General features: G+C 35.4%; 1 protein-coding gene across 3 annotated transcripts in view; it reads right to left on the reverse strand.

Annotated features, from left to right (window-relative positions):
• The window catches only part of NIPBL (NIPBL cohesin loading factor), a 204,324-nt gene that overhangs the window by 16,090 nt on the left and 166,055 nt on the right, over positions 1-22,179 (reverse strand). For all 3 annotated transcript variants that reach the window (XM_070774754.1, XM_070774752.1, XM_070774753.1), the window contains 7 exons: positions 22,059-22,112; positions 8,189-8,297; positions 6,591-6,727; positions 3,176-3,316; positions 2,950-3,043; positions 2,320-2,474; positions 1,450-1,540 (listed from right to left, as the gene is read on the reverse strand). In XM_070774754.1, coding sequence (XP_070630855.1) covers positions 1,450-1,540; positions 2,320-2,474; positions 2,950-3,043; positions 3,176-3,316; positions 6,591-6,727; positions 8,189-8,297; positions 22,059-22,112 — 781 coding nt within the window. The remainder of the gene's footprint in view (positions 1-1,449; positions 1,541-2,319; positions 2,475-2,949; positions 3,044-3,175; positions 3,317-6,590; positions 6,728-8,188; positions 8,298-22,058; positions 22,113-22,179) is intronic.

Below are 22,179 nucleotides of genomic sequence, written 5' to 3' on the forward strand. Positions count from 1 at the left end.
AGTCACATAATCTCTCTGTGCCTCAATTCTCCATCTGTAAAATGGGGACAATAATATTTACCACCCACCTACCTCAAGGGGATATTTTCAGGATTTAAGAGGTAATGTGTGCCTTTTTAGATCCCTAGTGGAAGGTACTAACCTTGGTGCTATTAAAATATATTCATCTGATGAAATGAAGTACTTCTAAAATAAAGCTAAAAATCTTGTATCTATTTCTATATGTTGTTATAATGAAGCCACAATGTTGAATTCTATAATCACAAATTACCCATATTTATTACCCAAAATAGTATTACCCATGTTTATTTATACAAAATGCTTATTTATGAGATGAAACGAAGATCTTTGATGAGAGCAAATATTATGGATGCCAAATAACAAACTAAATTCAAAGCATAGAGTGATCAGATAACTAGCCCAAGGTGACACAGGATAACAATGGCCCAGGCAACTTTTATTAACTGGTCTAAAGGCACTATTTTCTGCATAGTACTGCTTCAAATTAAAATTTACATTCTTTGTTCTCTGAATTAGATGTAACACTGTTAGTTTTTGCTGTTTTATAGAATGTATGTCCAGACTGAAGTACATATTTGACTTGAAAGGTAATACTCTACCAATACAACTCCCTAGTAAGTGGTATATGAATTTTTACTCTATTTGCTATATGTAATTTTCTGAAAGAGATGAAGAGGAAATAAGATATTAAGATACTCTGTATCTGTACAGAGTAAAACAAAACAAACAACAACAACAACAAAAAAACAACAGCACAAAAACATGAAGAGAGTGCTCTTCTAATTTTTTTTAGTGCATTTAGTTCAGGTATCAAGACTTTAAGGCTATCCTTCTCAAATTTCGCCCATATTCCAATATCCTTCCAGATAAACCTCAAAGACCTAACCTAACCACATGTATTTATTACATCAATGCTCTTGGAAAAATAATAGAGAAAAAGTATACATCCAGCTGTTCCTATGTGGTTGGTTACTATGTGTTATCTATATACTAATAAATAGAAGTCTGTAGACTGCCCTCTGTTTTGACTTTAGAAGAGGCAGACACATACACTGACAAAACGTTGCAAAGAAAAGTAACAATTAAAAAAATACACAACAGTACAAATTTTTCTACATCACTTTTCTTAATTAAAGAACTTTGAACCCTATAAAGTAGGGGTTGAAGAAAGTATTGTCACCTCTTTTTACTAATGAGGAAACTGACATACAAGTTACATGACTTGCTGAAAGTCACCCAGGAAGTCACTGGATGAGCCAAGAATGGAACCCCGTTGTTTTAACCCCCAGAAGTATACTCTAGACACCAGATCCTACTTTAAACAGAAACATACTTAAGTAAATCAATGTTTTAGACTCACAAAATTTTTAAAACTTCCTCAACCTCTCAAACAGCTAAGAACTAGGAAGAAATCTAGACTTAATTTACCTAGACCAATGATGGCTTTTGTTTGCACTTCTTCATCTGAATGCTTTGTAAAATACATCAATAGTTCAAGTACTTTATCCTTTATGTTAACCTAAGGGGGAAAAACACATTAAAGTGTATAAGGAAGAGTAGCTTAGATCCGTTTTCAACTGTGAAGGGAAAAAATATCTAAAAGCAAACTTCTGCATGTAAACTTTACTAAAGAATAAATCACCAATACATGTATAAGTCCATAAATTTTAGAACAATCTCATTCATTGGGACAGTTTGCAGATATAACTTGCATTAATTTATCAGACTGGTAACTAACCGATTGGCTTCACAGACCATGTTTTGAAAAGCATTGTTTTAGAATTAAACCAGACAACTCTAGAGACTTCCCTGGTCTGTCAGTGGTTAAGACTACATGCTTCCAATGGAGGGGGTGCAGGTTCAATCCTGGGTTAGGGAATGAAGATCCCACACTCCATGTGTGCATGCTAAGTTGCTTTGGTCGTGTCCGACTCTGTGCGACCCTATGGACTGCAGCCTGCGAGGCTCCTCTGTCCATAGGATTCTCCAGGCAATACTGGAGTGGGTTGCCCTGCCCTCTTCCAGGGGATCTTCCTGACCCAGGGATCAATCCTGTGTCTCTTACATCTCCTGCATTAGCAGGCAGGTTCTTTACCACGAGTGCCACCTGGAAAGCCCTTTCACATGCCGCATATCCAAAAAATAGAAAATAAAATACAATAAAATTAAAACAAAACAACACCAAAACCCAGACTACTCTAATGCTGCTCATCCTGGGTCATTACAGTCATTTTTTAATGCACAGGTCACACAGTTCTATTTTTTCAGGATATTAAATAATAATATTAGGATCTTTACCTTACTGTTGCCTTTAAAATCTTCCAGATCAAAATCAAAATGCCGACACAGTGCCCCAACAGTGAATAGGGATCTCAAAAGTGCTGGTTTGTTTGTTAGCAGTGAAGTGTTATTTGGGTCCTCTTGGTGTTGACTTTTTAATTTTGAAATGGCACCTAGTAAAATAAGTAACATTTATTTATATTATTTATAATAAACCCTCTATTCTTAAACTGTTATGCTCAAATAATTACTGCTAATAAACTAAAACTAAATTTTACTAAAATTAATATAAATTCAATTAAAATTTACTAAAATTAAACTTTTCTAAGTATTAAACATGCCTAGAAATATGAGGACATTCCAAGTGAGCCTAAAAGAACTAAGAAAAAAAATGGTATTTAAATTTTATTTGACATAGTAGGCAAAAAACTTATCAACATTCACTTATGAGAAGATAAATTTCTGAAGTAATCACATTGGGTTATTGAGGGAATATAAAAGATACCAGGAAGTATTGCTTCTGAGAATGGACTACAGAGGACAATCAAACCTCTTATAATTCCCTTATCTTTTATCAGATATGTTAAAAAGGAACTGGACACTGCAGGATCTAGCAAAATAATTTTAAAGCCCAGGCAGTGAACTTACCATAGTATCTATTGAAACAGGCCCACACAAATTTAAAATTTTGTGTCACTTTATTTACAACAGCCCCAAGACAGCTTACACAATGTTGCACTACCTAAAAGAGAAAAAATATTACTGTTTAGATAAAAGTTAAAAACAAAGGTAAAAGCATGATAAAGTGATTTAAAAACACATGATTTGTGAATTGCATATTGGTCAACACAGAGGTGGTAAAGTGAATGCTTACAGTCATGCCATATTTGATGATAAGCTTCATTAGATCTTCTTCAATAGTGGCAAGGAAAGTTTCACTCGGATGTTCCATCAGTGGTACAACTAGTTCTAGAATTTTTGCAACATTGCAGATAACCATGAAATCATTTTGTGTCTATAAGGATAAAATCAAAGCTTTATGAATATCAAAATCTGAAAAGAAACTATATGCAGCTTTGTGTATTTGAGGTTTTGGTATTATTTTATAGGTATATTATATACATATATATATATATATATACACACACACACACACATAATAGCTTCCCCTCCCCCCCCAAAAAAAAACCCCAAAACAGCATTAGGAAAGAGCTTTTTTAAAGTATGAAGGGAAGAGGAGCAGATAGTGACAGGAACCTGGATTTTATTCTAGCTCTGTCACTAACTTACCATGTGATCTTTTAGTCACTTAGTCATAATGCTACAGTTACTGTTTTTCTCCCTAATATGCACTAACAGTTCTGAACAATGGTGTTTAAATATTTAACAGAGTATTTTACCAAAGACTGGTACAATTTTTAAGATTAATATTTTTCAAACTAGGATAATAACAGTGCAGTATCTCTCAATTGAGGGTGACTTTCCTGGTGGCTCAGATGGTAAAGAATCTGCCTGCAATGCAGGAGACCCAGGTTTAATTCCTGGGTTGGGAAGATCCCCTGGAGAAAATGGCAACCCACTCCATTATCCCTGCCTGGAGAATTCCATGGACAGAGGAGTCTGGCAGGTTATATAGTCCATGGGGTGGCAGAGTCGGACACAACTGAGCAACTGATATTTTCACTTTCACTTTGTCCCCAATGGATATCTGGCAATATATGGAGACAATTTTGGTTGTCATAACACTGGCATGAGGGTACTACTCGCATCCAGTGGACAGAGGCCAAGGATATTGCCAAACATCCTATAACATGCAGAAAAGCTCTTGAAAACAAAGAATAACCAGGTCCTGAGTGTCAACAGTGCTGAAGTTGAGTGCTAACAATAGTGCTGTGTTAACCCCTTTTATGATAGAGGAAAACACAGAATCCCAGAATTAGGTATAAGTCTCCTTTATTTTAAAATTTAAAATGTTAACATTACAATTTTTTTAAATTTTAGAGGTTTTAAAACTGATTAAAAATTGTAGGCAACAGGTGATTAAAGTGGGTGAAGGGATAAATTAGTTTTTCTCAAGATAAATTCATTTGAAAATCACTGACAGAATCTTACTTTAAAAATGCAGTAAAAATTTTTTGAAACATAACTGACTTGAAAAATCAAGTAAATAAAGTATCTTAAAATCTAAAAGAAAAATTTAAATGAAGATGAAAATCATGAAGGAAAAGAGCTGTAGAATACCTGAAATATCTGGAATGAATATACATAAGATAGGTCAATATCTCAAACATTTAAAGAGTTTACAAAAAAAAGGTCCACAGTTCAAAGGTAAAATAAGCAAAGGATAAGAACAGTCAAATTAAGGAAAATGAAGTTCAACTGGTTAATGCCATAAAAAAGATGCTAAACCTCTTGGAAATCAAGGAAGAGAAACTGAAGCAACAAACAACTACATTCTTTTACATCTGTTAGCCTGGCAAAGAGTACAAAAATGACACAGAGCATCATTCACTGGTTTCCAAAGTGGCTATGAAACATGTCCACCAGCAATTTGACAAGAGTTACTCAGAAACAAAATCAAAACTGCAAAAACATTCCTTCAATCTGGGAAGTCAATTCCTCAGACTATGTCAAAGAAAAAGAAGCACGAATATTTAAAAGTATATGAATAGGAATGACTATTAAGGAATTGGTTGTAGTGGCTATCAACAGGAAACAATGTAAATAAAAAATAAATACTCAATTAGATGGGAAAATGGTTAAACAAATCATAAGATGTCCATAAGATGAATAATATACAGCTATTCAAAAGGATGAATATATATCAGTTGTTTTGAGATTAGTAAAAATGCCTGACAGATACATATATAACATGATGTGATTTTTAAAAAATCTGGTTAACCATTTGTATAATGTGTGTCTGCAATTATAGAAACATGGATAAAATGTGCAAGGACACTCCAGATTGCTTATCCTGAAACGAGGGTAGGATATAAAAAACAACAACAAAAAACGTTAAAAAAAAAAAAAAAAGGTGTCTATCATATATATGAGATAACCTTATTTATATAAAACTTTATATTAGTGTGTGTATGCATAACAAACTATAGAAAATGTTTTCAAGTAACCTTGCTTTAAAAAATATCGATTTAAATGAGGATAATCAAGGCTCCTTTGTTGTTTAAATTCTACAAGCAAACAGACATGGTATTGAATTCTAGCTTTGGGACTCATTAGCTATGACACTGGGCAAATTATTTATATTCTCTAAGCTTCCATTTCCTTATCTGTAAAACCAGGATAATAATGGTACTAACTTCATAATGTAAATGAGATGCTGCATGCAACATTTTTTAGTGTTTGGCACTGTGCTCAAAAACTATTAACTATTATTATTAGTCACAGATTACATATTAATCAGTTTATATCTGCATCTAACACAAGCCCTAAAGACAGAAATATGTTGTCTTAAATGTTGTTTCAGAAGTATTATATATTATTTTTAATGTATTTATCTTCTGATACTTTTCTCTGGTTTTAAAATTCCTCAGGACATCCTGAAGTTTTTCACCTAGAATTTATTAATTTAGATCACCAAAAAAACTGACCATAGCAGCAAAACAAACTTAGTAAACAGTTAAAATTAGCTCCTTAGGAAGCTTGGAACATAGGAAGTAAAAAACTAACTACATTCATAGATTTTTAGGGTATTTTAAAATTTACTGTTGTAATAAGCCTTTGAATTTACCACGCTGTCATATAAACTGCTGGATTATCTGACTCAAGCAGTAGTTAATCTTCACATTTGATTTTAGGAGAACAAGTGTAATATTAACTTAAAAACCTAACATCTCTGATGATCCTTTATTTTTCATATTCAGTATATAAATACATTATATAAATAAAATACATCAAAAATAACAAATGAAAAGCAAAACCAGAATCCAAATGACAGTAAATTTCTCAGTGACAAGAACTTTGCTCACTCACTGTTTAAGTCCTAACAATGGTTACATTTATTAAGCATTACTGAGAGTTTAACTTGAGGAGCTTACAGAGAGATGAAACCTGAAATTTATTTATAATACATCAGAAAAATGATGTTTGTAGATAACTTGCTACAAATATTAGAACCTATATTTGAGTACATAACCCAGTTGATCTTTCAGTGAAAATGACTGTCATCTGTCAGTGAAAAGGTGGATGACACAATGCGAACTCTAAATTTAAAATAGTTACTACATGGTTTAGATAAGAGAGAAAAACAGGACAGACAGCTCTATACTTACACTACATTTAGTGGTAAGATATGGCTGCATAGTCATGGCATGTTTAACCATGAGCTGGGGTCTTATTTTGCTGAATAAGAACAAAGTGGTTATGCAAGCTACCAATCTTCCAGAATTCACACCTTTATTGTCAGAGTCTGGAAAAACAAACAGAAAATAAGACACTAAAATATGACAAGGCAGTGGAAATGATACAGAATATTATTCAAATTACTCAATACTATCCTCTGAATAGATTCAGTACATGCCTCAATACAACAGATTAGCATTCCTTATGATACTAGACTTCTTGCCTTTCTATCTTATATAAAATTACATGTATTAAGGATAAAGGGCAAAAAGGCTGCACTTTGGAAGGCAAGTTTCACATCAAGGGGAGGAGGACTGAAGTAAAAAGCAGAATCAAAGTTGGGAAGTTTAGAGATGGAATTCTGAGAATAAACATAGTATTGGTTAGTATCTAAAAATGCATGGAAATGAGAATGGGAAAGAAATTAGCAAAGGAGGACAAAAACAATCTAGCTGAGGTGATACTGTGTTTAAGGGTACTGGGGAAAAAAGATGCTGCTGTGGTAAAATGTCGGAAGACAGGAATGATGCATAAGTGGACCAGTGCTGTATTAAGACAAGTAAATGCTGTTCAGCTAAGAGAAAAGTGTAGCTAGCTAGAAGATACAATGTGTCTTAGTTCCTGGGCATTTTTAGAGGAGATTAGCAACTGTTTAACATTAAGTGACAACAGTATCACCTTTAAAATCTAGGAAAGGGGAAAACTGGGAAGCAGAACAGAAGATACAAAGAAAAAGAGGTAAACATGGAAAATGAAAAAATAAAAAAGACTGCATTAAAATATAAAGAATATCAACAATTTTTACCATAAATGGTACCTCTGTAAGAGGTAAATGGCCCCCAATTCTGAAAATTGACTGAGGCTGCCTGTTGTTCCTGATTAATATATATTAGGGGATGGGAAGTAATGTTAGTCTTGTGTGCTTTCAAGCAATAGATAACAATTATGACTTTTATGATTTTATAATCATTTATATTTTCATTAATAACTTCAATTTTGTGACTGATAGATAATATATAATATTAAAGATTTAACAAACTTGTCAATTTAAAAATTACTAACATCTTTCTAGGTCAAGGTTAAGCACATTTTATATAATTATAAATGGTATTAGGAAGGCACTATAAATCTTTTAAAAACATTTTTATACTAATTAACTTCATTTTGATAGAAATTTTTATATAATTTGAAAGATACTGAACAGTTTTTGGATAAGCACATTTACCTACATACATTAGTCCCTGGACTTACTTTAATTCTTGCTCATATGACATCTAAAATTATATTCTATTGAAAGATATGTGAAAGAGATGAGTCCCATGCTTCTATTACATTGCTGTAAATAATACCAGTCAACTATAACGTAACAATAACCTGGGATTCAACACAACAAAAAACAGAGTTCATTTAAAAGTGAAGTAGTTAATTATTAGGCTAAGCAGAGTGAGAGGCAAAAATAAGAAATGTGCACAAAGTATTTTAACATCTTATAAAATCAACTTAATGACCAATATATAAAATGTCTTACCAGCTAGAGATTCCTCATATTTAAGAATGTGCTCAACTAGGTTATCAACAAGTTGAGTACAAGCTTTCTTCACAGGTTTATATGAGGAATCCTCTTCAGACTTCAACAACTATAAGTGTATATATATGAAAAAAAAAAATCCCAGTATAATTCATTAGACAATAATAATATAAATGCATCAAAATGTGTCCATAAGTAATAAGATTTTCAATTGGTTACTAACAATACTGAAAATGCAAATTCACAAATAAAAAATATAGAACAAATATTTTAAAATATAACCAGTAATTAAAGATATTTCCAAACAATTTTAGTATGAAGTTATTTAAATTGCTATGTATAGAACCTAAGGCAGAATATGAGAGAAATGAGAACACTGACCTTCCCTTAAGATTACCCCTCAATGCTAGTTGAGTGATTTTAAAGACTTAGAATTTCATCCCTCATCATTTCAAGTTCTTGATTTCTCAAAAAAGTTTATTATGGGTTAATGACATTTTTAAAATAGCTGTAACTACATCTGACTTGCACCTTAAAATCTGCAATTATAAAACACAAGGCTGGATTTCTTCCCTGTGTTATCTTTTACCAACTGATAGAGATGTGCTACAAATAATGATATGAGAAAAGAGATGTCTAATTATAGCTGGAAAATAAATACAATCTTTAATAATCAGAGGTCAATGGTAATGTCACCTAAGATACATCTGTTTTGTTAATAAAGAATAGCTAATACAATTCTTGGGTTATTAAAGAAGTTAAAAATGTGTAATTCCTGTCAAGGGTTCCAACGCTGTACAATTATAACTTTCTGCAATGATGGATATGTTTTATATCTGTGCTGTACAGTATTGCTGCCACAAGCCACATGCAGCTACTAAACACTTGAAATGTAGCTAGTATAACTGAGGAATTAAAAATAAATAAAAATTCAAATGAAATGAAAAATCACACGTGGCTAGTATAGGACAGAGAAGATTTAGTTTAAACTTTCACTACAAGATGTGTGGATGACTACAACTGATGGCAATCAGAATAACGTTATCACACACATTTCCCCTACTCCTTCCAATTTAAAGAAATAAATCAAATCAAGGTAACTTCAATTTACCCAGTTTTAGCTCTAAACAGCAAGTTCTCCATGTCCTGCTCTGTAACTCAACCTTAAGCAGCTATTAATATTATATGCTACCTTGTTCTTTTTTGGGAAGGGGTAGAAAACAGGCTCTTTACCCTTGTTTTTGCTCTCCAAGACATCAAGTACACACAAAAGTATTAACCATAAATTTTGGGTTATGACACACTGCCAGTACTGGTTATACGCCCTTTTCTTTGATTATAAAATATAATGAATATTTTATAAAATAAAATATAATGATGCATTATGAACCTAACTTAAGAGTATCTCCAATAACTTATATTTCTCAATGTGCTCCTTCCTTTATCCCATCTTCCTGTTTCACTTTCAAAGTACCACTTATCAGAACTTTTTCCATTTCTTCACTTAAAAAAAAAGTTATTCTAGTTTTGCTGGATTTTCAATTTTCTAAAAGGTATCATGCTGGATGCAGTCTTCTGGGATTGGCCTTTTCCATTTAATATGTCACTAACTGTAATCCAGGTTGTTGCATGAAACTGTTACTTAACTCATTTTTGCTACTATAAAATAGGTGTTGTGTCTGTACTGCAATTCATTCATCCATTCTACTGAAGACAAGTTAATTATAACTTTAGTGGCATAATGAGCATTTTTATTTGTCTCCTGGTACACATATGTAAGATTCTCTCGGGTGTGTACCTTGGCATGGAATTCCTGGGTCATGGGTAATATGAATGTTCAACTCTATGAAATAATGCTAAGTTTAAAAAGAGTCTTGATTTGCATTTCCCATATTATGAATGAGGCTGAATACCTTAAGTCACATGTGTTTTTTTCTTTATGAAATGCCCACTCATTACTTTCTCCTGTTTTCCTACTGAGACTCTTGCCTTATACTGGTTTGTAGGAAAGCAGCTCTTTATATTTTTTAACAACGTTCCTTTGTCAGTTGTATGTGTATCAAATATCTGTCCCACTTAGTGTGTTTTTTCTGGATTCACAAGTGTTCTTCATTTTAAGGCAGTGAAATTTATCAGTCTTTTCAGGTTATTGGTTTTCTGGGACTCAAGAAATCCTTCATTAAGAAAAGTCAAAAATATATTAATACATATACTGTCTTCTGGGGCTTCCCAGGTGGCGCTAGAGGTAAAGAACCAGCCTGCCAATGCAGGAGACATAAGAGACGCGGGTTGATCCCTGGGTCGGGAAGATACCCTGGTGGAGGGCATAGCAACCTACTCCAGTATTCTTGCCTGGAGAATCCCATAGACAAAGTAGCCTAGCAGGCTACAGTCCAAAGAGTTGCACAGAGTTGGACACAACTGAAGCGACTTAGCTCGCACATAAATACTGTCTTCTAAAAGTTTAAAAGATTTCCTTTAATCTATGCGTGTGTGTGTGTGTGCATGCTCAGTCATGCCCGGACTCTTTGCTGAGTTGAAGAATTTTTTAAAAAAGTAAAAAACAACCCTTATGGGTAGCCACTTGTTCCAGTCCCATTTATTGAAAAGTTCAAGCTATCTTAATTACTCAATCTTTAATAAGTCCTGGTACCTGTTAAGACACATTAGTGCTCCTGCATTTTCAGAAGTGATGATTATTTTCAACTCTTTACTTTTCCATATATGGTTTAAGAACACCTTGACATGCTTGATAAATATTTTCTATTCTTGATTTTGATGAGATCTCTTTTAACATCTTCCCATTTTGCATGATTTTTACTTTAGGTTTTACAGTTTATTCTCTGTCAGATTTTACTTCTAGTTTACTAGATGTTATTCATTCAAGGGTATTAAATTTTATCAACAATTTCTTTTGTATCCTCTGATATGATTACTTATTTTTTGTTTAATGTTAAATCATACACACACGTGCTGATGCTAAACCAGCCCCACAATATGCATGCACAGATGTACATATATATGTATGCATATATAATATATATAGTATAAACATATACACATCTCTGTCCAACTTTTTGATGGGTAAATAAGCTGTAGACATCAATATACTCTCTACCTTTTCCTTTTGAGATAAAATTTACATGAAATGATATGTACAAATCTACAGTTGCCCAGTTTTGTTAAGTGCATTACCCTTTATAACTCAAACACTCTACCAAGATAGAGGACAAACTTTCTCCATCTTTAACTTACATTAGAATCATCTGGAGACTGCTAAACTATAGAATGGTGGGCCCCAACTTCAGAGTTACTGATTAATTAAATCTGGACAAAAGTCTTAAAATTTTACTTCTAACAAGTCACAGATAATCTTGTTAACTTTTAAAACTACTGATATAGATTATTACCATCACCTTTGAAAATTCCCTCATGTTCCTTTCCATTCGATCCATGGCTCCCTGCAACCACTCTTCTGATTTTTTTCCATACAGATTAGTATAGCCTCTCCTAGAGCTTCGTATAAATAGAATCATAACCTGTACTCTTCTGTATAAGACTCTTGTCACTTTGTGTAATGTTTTTATTATTTACCTACTTTGCTGTTAAGTATCAATAGTTTGTTCCTTTTGACATGCTGTACTATTTAGCTATATAGATACATCAGGTTTTCTTTAGCCATTCACTGGTTGATGGAGACAAAGACACTATTTGACTGTAAACTCGGGCACGAGAAATCAAGCTGCACCTTCAACCCTTTGCTTAGAAATCTCCTCAGCTAAACATCCAATTTCATCACTTGAAGTCTTCCCTTCACCAAACACTAGAAAAGGAACACAATTTAGCCAAGTGCTTCGTCAAATTACGAGGACAGACTTTTCTCTGTTGTCCAACAGCATTTCTTCATTTGCATCTGAGACCACATCACAATAGCCTTTAACCATCCATAATTTTACCAAAATTTTGTACATGATTATATACATCCTGAGAAATGTGTAGGCAGGTCAAGAAGCAACAGTTAGAAATGGACATGGAACAATGGACTGGTTCCACATTAGCAAAGGAGTAGTACGTCAAGGCTGTATATTGTCACTCTGCTTATTTAACTTACATGTAGAGTACATCATGCGAAATGCCAGGCTGGATGAAGCACAAGCTGGAATCAAGATTGCTGGGAGAAATATCAATAACCTCAGATATGCAGATGATACCACCCTTATGGCAGAAAGCAAAGAGCAATTAGAGTCTCTTTGCTTTGAAGAGACTCTAATTTGAAGAGACTTCTAATGAAGGTGAAAGAGGAGATTGAAAAAGCTGCCTTAAAACTCTCAAAAAACTAAGATCATGGAATCTGATCCCATCAATTCATGGTGAATAGGTGGGGAAACAAAGGAAACAGTGACAGACTTTATTTTCTTGGTTTCCTATGATGACCGCAGCCATGAAATTAAAAGATGCTTGCTCCTTGGAAGAAAAGCTATGACAACCCTAGACAGCGTATTAAAAAGCAGAGACATTACTTTTCTGATAAGCAGGCTGCAGTGACCTTTAAAAGTGATGCGCTATTCACTCGACCCAGAAAACCCCACAAAATCATCCAAATCAAGAGGTTCAAATCTTCATGCTCACTTTAAGAACATTCCTGAAAATTGCCCAGGCCATAAAGGGTTTGCATATCCGAAAAGCCTCCAAGTATCTGAAGGACGTCACTTTAAAGAAGCAATGTGTGCCACTCTATTGTTACAGTGGTGGAGTTGGTAGGTGTGCACAGGCCAAACAGGAGGGCTGGATGCAGGATCAGTGGCCCAAAAAGGGTGCTGAATTTGTACAGCACATGCTCAAAAATGCAGAGAGTCATGCGGAACTTAAGGGCTTAGACGCAGAATCTCTGGTCACTGAGCACATCCAGGTGAACAAAGCCCACGAGATGCGGCACAGGACTTACAGAGCTCGTAGTCAATCAACCCCTACATGAGCTCTCCCTGCCACATTGAGATGATCCTTACTGAAAAAGAACAGACTGTTCCTAAACCAGAAGAGGAGGTTGCACAGAAGAAAAAGATATCCCAGAAGAAAGTGAAGAAACAAAAACTTATGACCCGGGAATAAAGGCCACAAAAAATAAATGCAAATAACAGTAAAGGGAAAAAAAAAAAAAGGCAGAGACATCACTTTGCCAACAAAGGTCCATCTAGTCAAAGCTATGGTTTTGCCAGTAGTCATGTATGGATGTGAGAGTTGGACCATAAAGAAGGCTGAGCATCAAAGAATTGATGCTTTTGAACTGTGGTGTTGGAAAAGACTCTTGAGTCCCTTGGACTGCAAGGAGATCAAACCAGTCAATCCTAAAAGAAATCATTGGAAGGACTGACGCTGAAGCTCCAATACTTTGGCTACCTGATGTAAAGAACCGACTCATTAGAAAAGACCCTGAATTATTAGCATAAGCTTAACCAGGTCAGGACTCCAACTGCAGCTCCTGTACCAGATGAGATGTTAGTGCTTGAACAAATTAACATCCTCTGGAACCTGGTGTACAGCTAATGATCTGGGAGATACCTTTTTTCCTCATCCTTGTCAAAAGCCCCCAGAAGCAGTTTGCTTTTAACTGGCAAGGCCAGAAATGTATTGCACTGTCGCAGGGGTATCTTAACTCCCCAGTCTTACATTATAATTTAGTTTGTATGACGCTGATTATCTTTCACTTTAACATGACATCACACTGGCCCATTACATTGATGACATTATGCCAACTGCACATAGTAAGCAAAAAGGAACAAGTACACTGGACTTATTCGTAGAATGTGCGTGTGAAAGGGTGGGGAATATATCCAACAAAAATTTAGGGGTCTTCTACTTTGAAGAAATTCCTGGGGGCTTAGTGGTGTGGGACATGGTGTGATGTCCACTGTAAGCAAAGAAGAAGATGTTGCATTTGGTCCTTTCTATAACCAAAAAAGAACTCAATGCTTTAGAGAGTTTCTTTGAATTTTGGAGGCTTATTTGGGTATATTATTCTCATTATACCTCATTTGGGTATATGATTCTGGCCCATTTACTGAGTGACCTGAGAAGCTGCCAGTGCTGAATGGGGCATAGAAGAGAAGGCAGCTCTGGAAAGGCAGGTCCAGGCTGCTGTGCTAGCTGCTTTGTCACTCATGCCACAGACCAGCAGCACTGAGGTGTCAGTGGCAGATATGGCTGCTGACTGGAGCCTCTGCCAAGCCTCTATAAATGAACTGCAGCATAGGTCCTCAGGATTTTGGAACAAAGCCCTGCCACCCTCTGGGAACAACCACTTACTTTTTGAGAAACAGCTCTTGGCACGCTACTTGGCCTTAGTCGATACTGAATGCCTACCCATGGGCCACCAAAATCATCATGCATTCTGAGCTATCAATCATAAACCGGGTGGCTGCCTCACCAAGCCACAAAGTTGGGTGTGTAAAGCAGCATTATATCATCAAAGGGAAGCGGTGTATACACGATTAGGCCAGAGCAGGCTGAAGGGCACAAGTTAATTACATGAAAAAGTGGCCAAAATGCCTATGGTTCCCATTCTGCTACACTGCCTTCTCTCAGCCTGCACCTCTGGCCTCAGTTGACCACAGGGAATATCCCTGGTTTACAGATTGGTCTACACAACATGCAGGGATCACCCAAAAGTGGACAGTGCAGCAATACAGCCCCTTTCTGGGACATCCCTGAAGGACAGTGGTGAAAAAAAATTCCCCATTGGGCAGAACTTCAAGATGTGCATCTCATTCACTTTGCTTGGAAAGACAAATGATCAAAGTTGGTGACAAGGGAATCTGGAAAAGAGGCATCTCTGAATGGTAAAATATTTATATTCCATATGAATGTTCACCAAAGGGTGGCCTCAGCAGATGACTTGCTCTGCAGATACCTTCTCCAAGGTAACAGCCTCTTTCTGCAGCCACTCCTGTCCTCACCCAACGGGCTCATGAACAGACTATGTGTTGTGGCAGAGACGGAAGTCACACTTAAGCTCAGCAACATGCACTTCTACTCACCAAGGCCACACTATCTATGGTCCACTCGGCCAGCAGTAGAGAACAACACTGAGTTTCTGATATGGAATGACTCCCAGGGATTACCAGCCAGCAACCTGGTGGCAGGTTGATTACAATTAGGCTGCCTCCGTCATGGAAGGGGCAGCATTTTGTTCATACTGAAACAGGCACTCTTGATATATTTTTGCCTTTTCTGTATGCAATACTTCTACCAAAACTACCACCTATGGACTTAGAGGACACTTTATCTACCATAATATTTGTTGTTTAGGCTCTAAGCCGTCTGACTCTGCGTCCCCGTAACTGCAGCACTCTCGGCTTCTCTGTCCATCACTACCTCCCTGACTTTGCTCAAACTCATGTCCACTGAGTCAGTGATGCCATCCAACCATCTCATCCTCTGTCATCCTCTTCTCCTCTTGCCATAACTCCACACAAAACTGCTTTGGTTAAGAAAAGCACTTCAGCGCAAAAGAAGTACAGCAGTGAGCCCATGCTCATATTCCATGTTTCCCACCATTCTGAAACAGCTGACTTGACAGAAGGTGGAAACAGCCTTTTACAAACTCAGTTACAGCATCAGATAGGGGGCAATATCTTGCTGTGGCTGGGGCAAGATTCTCCAGCAGGCTCCTATGCTCTGAATCAGCATCCAATACATGGTGCTGTTTTGTCTATAGCCAGGATTCATGGTCCAGGAATCAAAAGGTGGAAATTTGAAAGGCATCACTCACTCAAATTTGCTAATCAATCATTTGCTAATATGAGTGATTAGCAAAATTTTTGCTTCCATTCCAGTGACTTTATGCTCTGCTGGCCTAGAGAGAGGTTCCAGAGAGAGGAATTTTTGTACCAGAAGACATAACAAAAATCCCACTGAACTGAAAGACTGTTAGTCAACTACCATGCACTCTTTATGCCTCTGAATCAACAAGTAAAGAAAGGAGTTGGGCTTTCCAGGTGGTAAAGAACTGTCTGCCAATCCAAGAGAGCTACGAGATGAAGGTTTGATCCCTGGGTCGGGAAGATTCCCTGGAGGAGGGCATGGCAACCACTTCAGTATTCTTGCTAGAGAATGCCCTGGACAGAGGAGCCTGGTGGGCTACAGTCCAAAAGGCCACAGAGTTGGAAACAACTGAACATGCAGGCACCAAGAAGAAACTAGTGCAATATTCCACAGTGGAGGTACGTAAGAGTGTGTTTGGAACGCAAGAGATCCCACAGGCCATCCCTTAGTAATAAATACCAGCTATGACCACATCATCAGTTATAGATACAAGGACTTTGTCATGAGTATTTCCTGCTTATTTTGTCATAAATACGTGTGTGTGTTATGTGTACGCAAGTTGGGGAGAGGGACAGGAAGAGAGAGACTGAGGGAGGGAAAGTGAGAAAATGTGTTTCTTCCCGTCCACCTTCTATTTCCTTACCACAGAACATAAAGTATATTGATTTCATATCGAAGTATTTAAATGTTATTATAAACTGACATGGTTGTAATTAAATTACAGGATGTCAAGAGAAGAGTAAACATTACTCAAGGACTTCTTCTGGGAAAGGGGTTAGTGCATTTTTGGTTGTATGCAGGATAACTGTATCATGTTAGATAGAATCATGACTTTGTTATTGTCTTTATTTGGAGATTTAGTATGGTATAAGGAGATGTATCAATATACGGGTGCCAAGTTAACAAAGGGTAGAGCTGTGATGATTAATTTTAAGCGTTAACTTGGTTGGGCCAAAGGATGCCCAGTTATCTGGTTAAACATTTTTACTGTATGTGTTGGTGAGTGAGGGTAGTTCTAAATGAGATTAGCACTTGAATTGGTGGACTCAGCATAGCAGATTGCCCTCTCCAATGTGGGTGGGCCTGAAAAGAACAAAAGGTAGAGGAAGGAAGAATCCTACCATTCTCTGATTACCTGAGCTGGGACCACTGGTCTTCTTTCACATTTGAACTGGGATTTATACTATCTGCTTCTGTGGTTCAGGCTTTAGGACACAGAACAAACTACACACTAGGGGCTTTTCTGGGTCTCCAGTTTGTCGACAGATTGCGGGATTTAAGAGGCTCTATAATCATGTGAGGGGCTTCCCTAGTGGCTCAGTAGTAAAGAATCCGCCTGCATGGAGGAGACATGGCTCCAGTCGCTGCATTGGGAAGATTTCTTGGGAAAGAAATGGCAATCCACTCCAGTATTCTTGCCTGGGATGGCAGGCTACAATCCATGGTTGCACAAGAGTCAGGCTTCACTTAGTGACTAAATGACAAAAACAATCACACAAGACAGTTCCTACAATAAATCTTTTCTCTGTCTCTCTTTTTCAGTATTTGGTTGGTTCTGCTTCTATGAAGAATATAATATTCTAGAAGAGATGACTGATACATATCCTTTCTGAGTAAATCCCTGGCCCCCTGAAATTACTCTTCTGAATTTTTTCAATACAAATTAGTTTTGCCTCTCCTTAAACTTCATATAAATGGTATCAGAATATGTACTCTCCTGTGTAAGGCTTCCTTCATTCTGCAGAGTGCTTTAATAAATGTCTATACTGCTGTATGTATTAGCAGTCTGTGCTTCTACGATGTGGAGCACTATCAAATTATATGAATATTGATACAGTCATTTTTCTATTCATTCACTGATTGATGGCAATAAGAGTATTTGATTGTAAACTTCAAGAGGCAGATCTTATTTTGGATTACAAAGGCCAGGAAAAGATGAAATGTAGGCTATTTAAGTTTTTTCATTGCCTGCATTTTCTTGTAAACTAAAAAAAAAAAGTGGGGGCTGTAGTCTTAGAACATAAGCAATGAAAATGAATGGCATTGCAAAATTAATTTTGTGTACCCACTATAGGCTATGATAGTGATTTACACTGACTGAACCACTTTTTAGAAAAAAAAAAAAAAATGGAAGGACTTTCATGATTGAACTTTTTCACACACTACTGAAAAAATTAAAAAGAAACCACGAATTCATTAAAAGTTAAAAGGGACATGAGTTTCCATACATTAAAAAAATTTGTGTATGTTTGTGTGTATACTTTTATATATATATGTGACATTCTAACATTATGTAGTCAGCGGACAGAGTTTGATGCCTATGTAAATATGAAGTTATTTCATGTAGTACTTAAAACTTCCCAAGGCTATCACATTCCATGAATTAGGAATCACTATCTATATGAAGTCGATCCAACACAAAAATAATAATGAGACGTATCTTGGACAGAAGGCAATGTGTATACATGAGCTCATGTGGAAATAATAAGAATGTTGATTATTTTTGATTCAAGGATTTAAGATAATTCCAGTAGTCCCTTCTTTGTATCCTCAGCTTTTCTTCAAATTTATGCAGTGTTTTTATTACCACTAAGAGCGATTATACCTCCATCGTGTATTTATATAAATATTTTAATAAAATGTTCTTTACTTCATAAAACTAAACTCTGCTAGTTTAATGACTATATCCAGAAAGTCACAATGTCATTTTGGTAAATTAAATTGTTGGCAGAAACTAAAGTAGGAAAGCAAAAAACAGGGAGGAATGGAAAGAGCAATGAGCTTAAAAGAGGACTAGAGAGTAAAGATATAAAGAGTATAAAACTACAGCTAAGAAGTTATAAATCTAGTGTTCACTTATCTACTTCCAACCTGCCAATAACACATAGGAATATTACCTTAGATTCTTTTTACTAAGGACATTTCTGAGAGCTATACTAGTATCATATGAAACATGGGTATAGAGCTTTCTAGAAATTATTGTGTCCCCTTTGGAATGGTTGACATAACTAAGATGGTCATAAGGCTCTATAATACAGCTAATTATTTGACTTATGGGGGAAAGGTTATCAAATATATCATGTAAAATTATAAAATGGAAGATGATTGATAAAGAGAGCCTAAGATGTTACAGACTGGATAACGTAAGCAAACACCATGAGGGTGCTTAAAAAAGGTGTCTTAAAATTTTTTTAAAGGTAACATATTACTAAACACTACCAAAGGGTTAAACTTAAAAAGACTGACAATACCAAGTATTGATGAGAATGTGGATCAACTGGAATATTGCTGGTGGAAATGCAAAATGGTTCAGCCATTTTGGAAAAACAGCCTGGCAGTTTCTCACTCACATGACCCAGTAATCACAACCATGGGAATTTACCCAAAAGAAATGAAAACACCCAACCTCACAAGAACATGCACACAAGCAGCATTATTCATTACAGCCCGAACTGGAAACAACTTGTAAGTCTGTAAGTTTGTGAATTAACAGAGAAATTATGATACATCCATACTATTGCTACTAGTCAGCAATAAAAAGAAATAAAACAATATACCAGCAACATTCTGCTAGAAGTCAAACACAAAAGACTACATGCTGTATGATTCTCTGGACATGAAATTCTACAAAGGGGACAACTATATAGTGACAAAAAGTGAATGAGTGGTTTCCCAGGGTTGGGGGAGAAGATCAACTACTACAAAGAGGCACAAGAAAACTTTTTAAGAGTGATATTCTTTACATCATTGTAAATAATTACTAAAATTAGTCAAGTTGCACACCTAAAATTGGTTAACATTTATGCATATAAATTATGTTTCAATAAAATAATTTGGTTGATTATTAAAAATATTGCTAAATATAGTTTAACTAAAAGTACTGTTAAAAATTAAAAAGTAAACAAACAGAACAGATAGTAAATTGTTGGCATATCAAACAGAAAAAACTATTTCACGATAGACTTTTAATGGTATGTGTTTAGTGAGCTATAGATAAAAAGAAATGTAAAAAAAGTCTTAAACTGTATCTAGTAATCTTAATGTTAATATAATAGGGCAAAGCTAATAGGAAATTTGGAGAAGGCAATGACAACCCACTCCAATACTCTTGCCTGGAAAATCCCATGGACAGAGGAGCCTGGTAGGCTGCAGTCCACGGGGTCACTAAGGGTCGGACACGACTGAGCGACTTTACTTTCACTTTTCACTTTCATGCATTAGAGAAGGAAATGGCAATCCACTCCAGTATTCTTGCCTGGAGGATCCCAGGGACGGGGAAGCCTCGTGGGCTGCCAACTATGGGGTTGCACAGAGTCAGACATGACTGAAGCGACTTAGCAGCAGCAGCAATAGGAAATTATCTTTGGAAATAAGATTTTTAGCCTAAAAGAAATAATAAAATAAAAGGAGCAGAATCTCATAGTCTTAAATTTGAATTAAAAATATTAATTCTTAATTTATTTTTTCTTTCTAAATAAATATATATATTTCTAGCTCTATCCTCTGAAAAAGTCCAAAGCTATGATAACCCATTAGCAATGAATATTCACAGCATCCAGATTATTCCCACAAAAGGCAATCAGGGCTCTTAGGAAAAAATGGCTGAGTTCAGATTTGGGACAGAAAATGTACAAGCCAAATCTGGGGAATCTTGTAGAGACAGAAAGTAATCAGGTTACAAAAGAGCAATGAGGTTATACCAAAAAGGTACAAAATCAATTTGAAGGGAAAACTCATTATTCTGAAAACTGGTAAGTAACGGAAAAGAATAGAGTACTTTCCCTGCCTTTCTGGTACAAACTGTATTTCACAGTAACTAAATTTTCAGGACAAAATTCCTCTTTCAAGAAGAATCCCTGCCAATTAATATGGGATAAATAAAATAATTTGGAAAAAATCAGCATTTTGCAATTTGTAATGAAAATAATGAACCTAGGTAATGATCATTCAAAACCTATCATGAAAGACTTTATGAAAGATTAAGAACACAGTCAAAATCACTGAAAATGGGACAACCAAACATAACGTGCCTTTTGATGTGAGGCAACAATATTTAGCGTCACTTGTGAAGTATTCTTGTCTGTTTTCTGAAAACTGAACTTCAATATCAGTAAACCTCTAATCTAACTTAAGAGTTTACAGAAAAAAAAATGGTGGCCAGAGGAACACTAGAATGACACCAGAAAGAAGAGATCTATGATATCTAGAATATGGGACACTCCACAGGAAAACGTAAGCAGCATGAGAAATGAAACAGTGAAAGTTGACTTTTATAGACTAAGACTTAAGAGTCATGACAACCAAAGCAACAGCAATTCAACTATAAAAACACATTTTTGAGACAATCAGGGAAATGTGAACATGGAATAATTATTACATGTTTGGAAATAATTTTATTAATAGTTATTTTGAATCAGATGACAAAGATACTCTGGTTTTTTTAAAAAAGTCATCTCTGTTAGAGACAGACATTAAAGTATTTATGAGTGAAATGATATAAAGTATGGGATTTTCTTTAAAAGTGTTACAGCCAAAGAAAGTTAAATTAAAAAAAAAAAATAGATGGGGGTGGGAAAGAGATAAACAGGATATTAGGAAAATACTAACAACTTTTGAAGCTGGGTAATGAGTACTTCTATTTGAAAATCCTTAAATAAAAAAATTCATAAGGAGCTAAATATTTCCATGTATAAAATTTTTAAAGAACACTAATTGTGGTTTAATCCTATACTTCTATAGGACATTCTATATATTTTAAAACATGTCAAATAATGTAAACATATATTTAATGCAATCTATGTACCTATCTATAGATCTCATGTCTATCATCTAGATTAAAGGGATTAAAAAATTATCTAGAAGGATGAGAAGAGAGAATATTACTTATTCAGAAAACTTGTAGCAAGCAATTGAATAACTGATTAAATAGGGGTATTAAACAAAACATTTACCCTAATATGTTGAAATAAATTTTCCCTACCACAAAGTAAACACTTAAAAAAAAAAACTGAAAAATTTCTTTCAAATCATGAAGTCTACAAACACTCACATTTTGAAGAAGCTGCTCAAACCAGTCATATCCAGTATCTCTGCATGCTGCAACCTAAGGGGAAAAATATGGTGCACCTATCAAAATTAGAAATTTACATTAAAACATACTTTTGCTATGC

The sequence above is a fragment of the Bos indicus genome, chromosome 20 (genome assembly GCF_029378745.1).
Source record: "Bos indicus isolate NIAB-ARS_2022 breed Sahiwal x Tharparkar chromosome 20, NIAB-ARS_B.indTharparkar_mat_pri_1.0, whole genome shotgun sequence".
Classification (NCBI taxonomy): Eukaryota; Metazoa; Chordata; class Mammalia; order Artiodactyla; family Bovidae; genus Bos; species Bos indicus.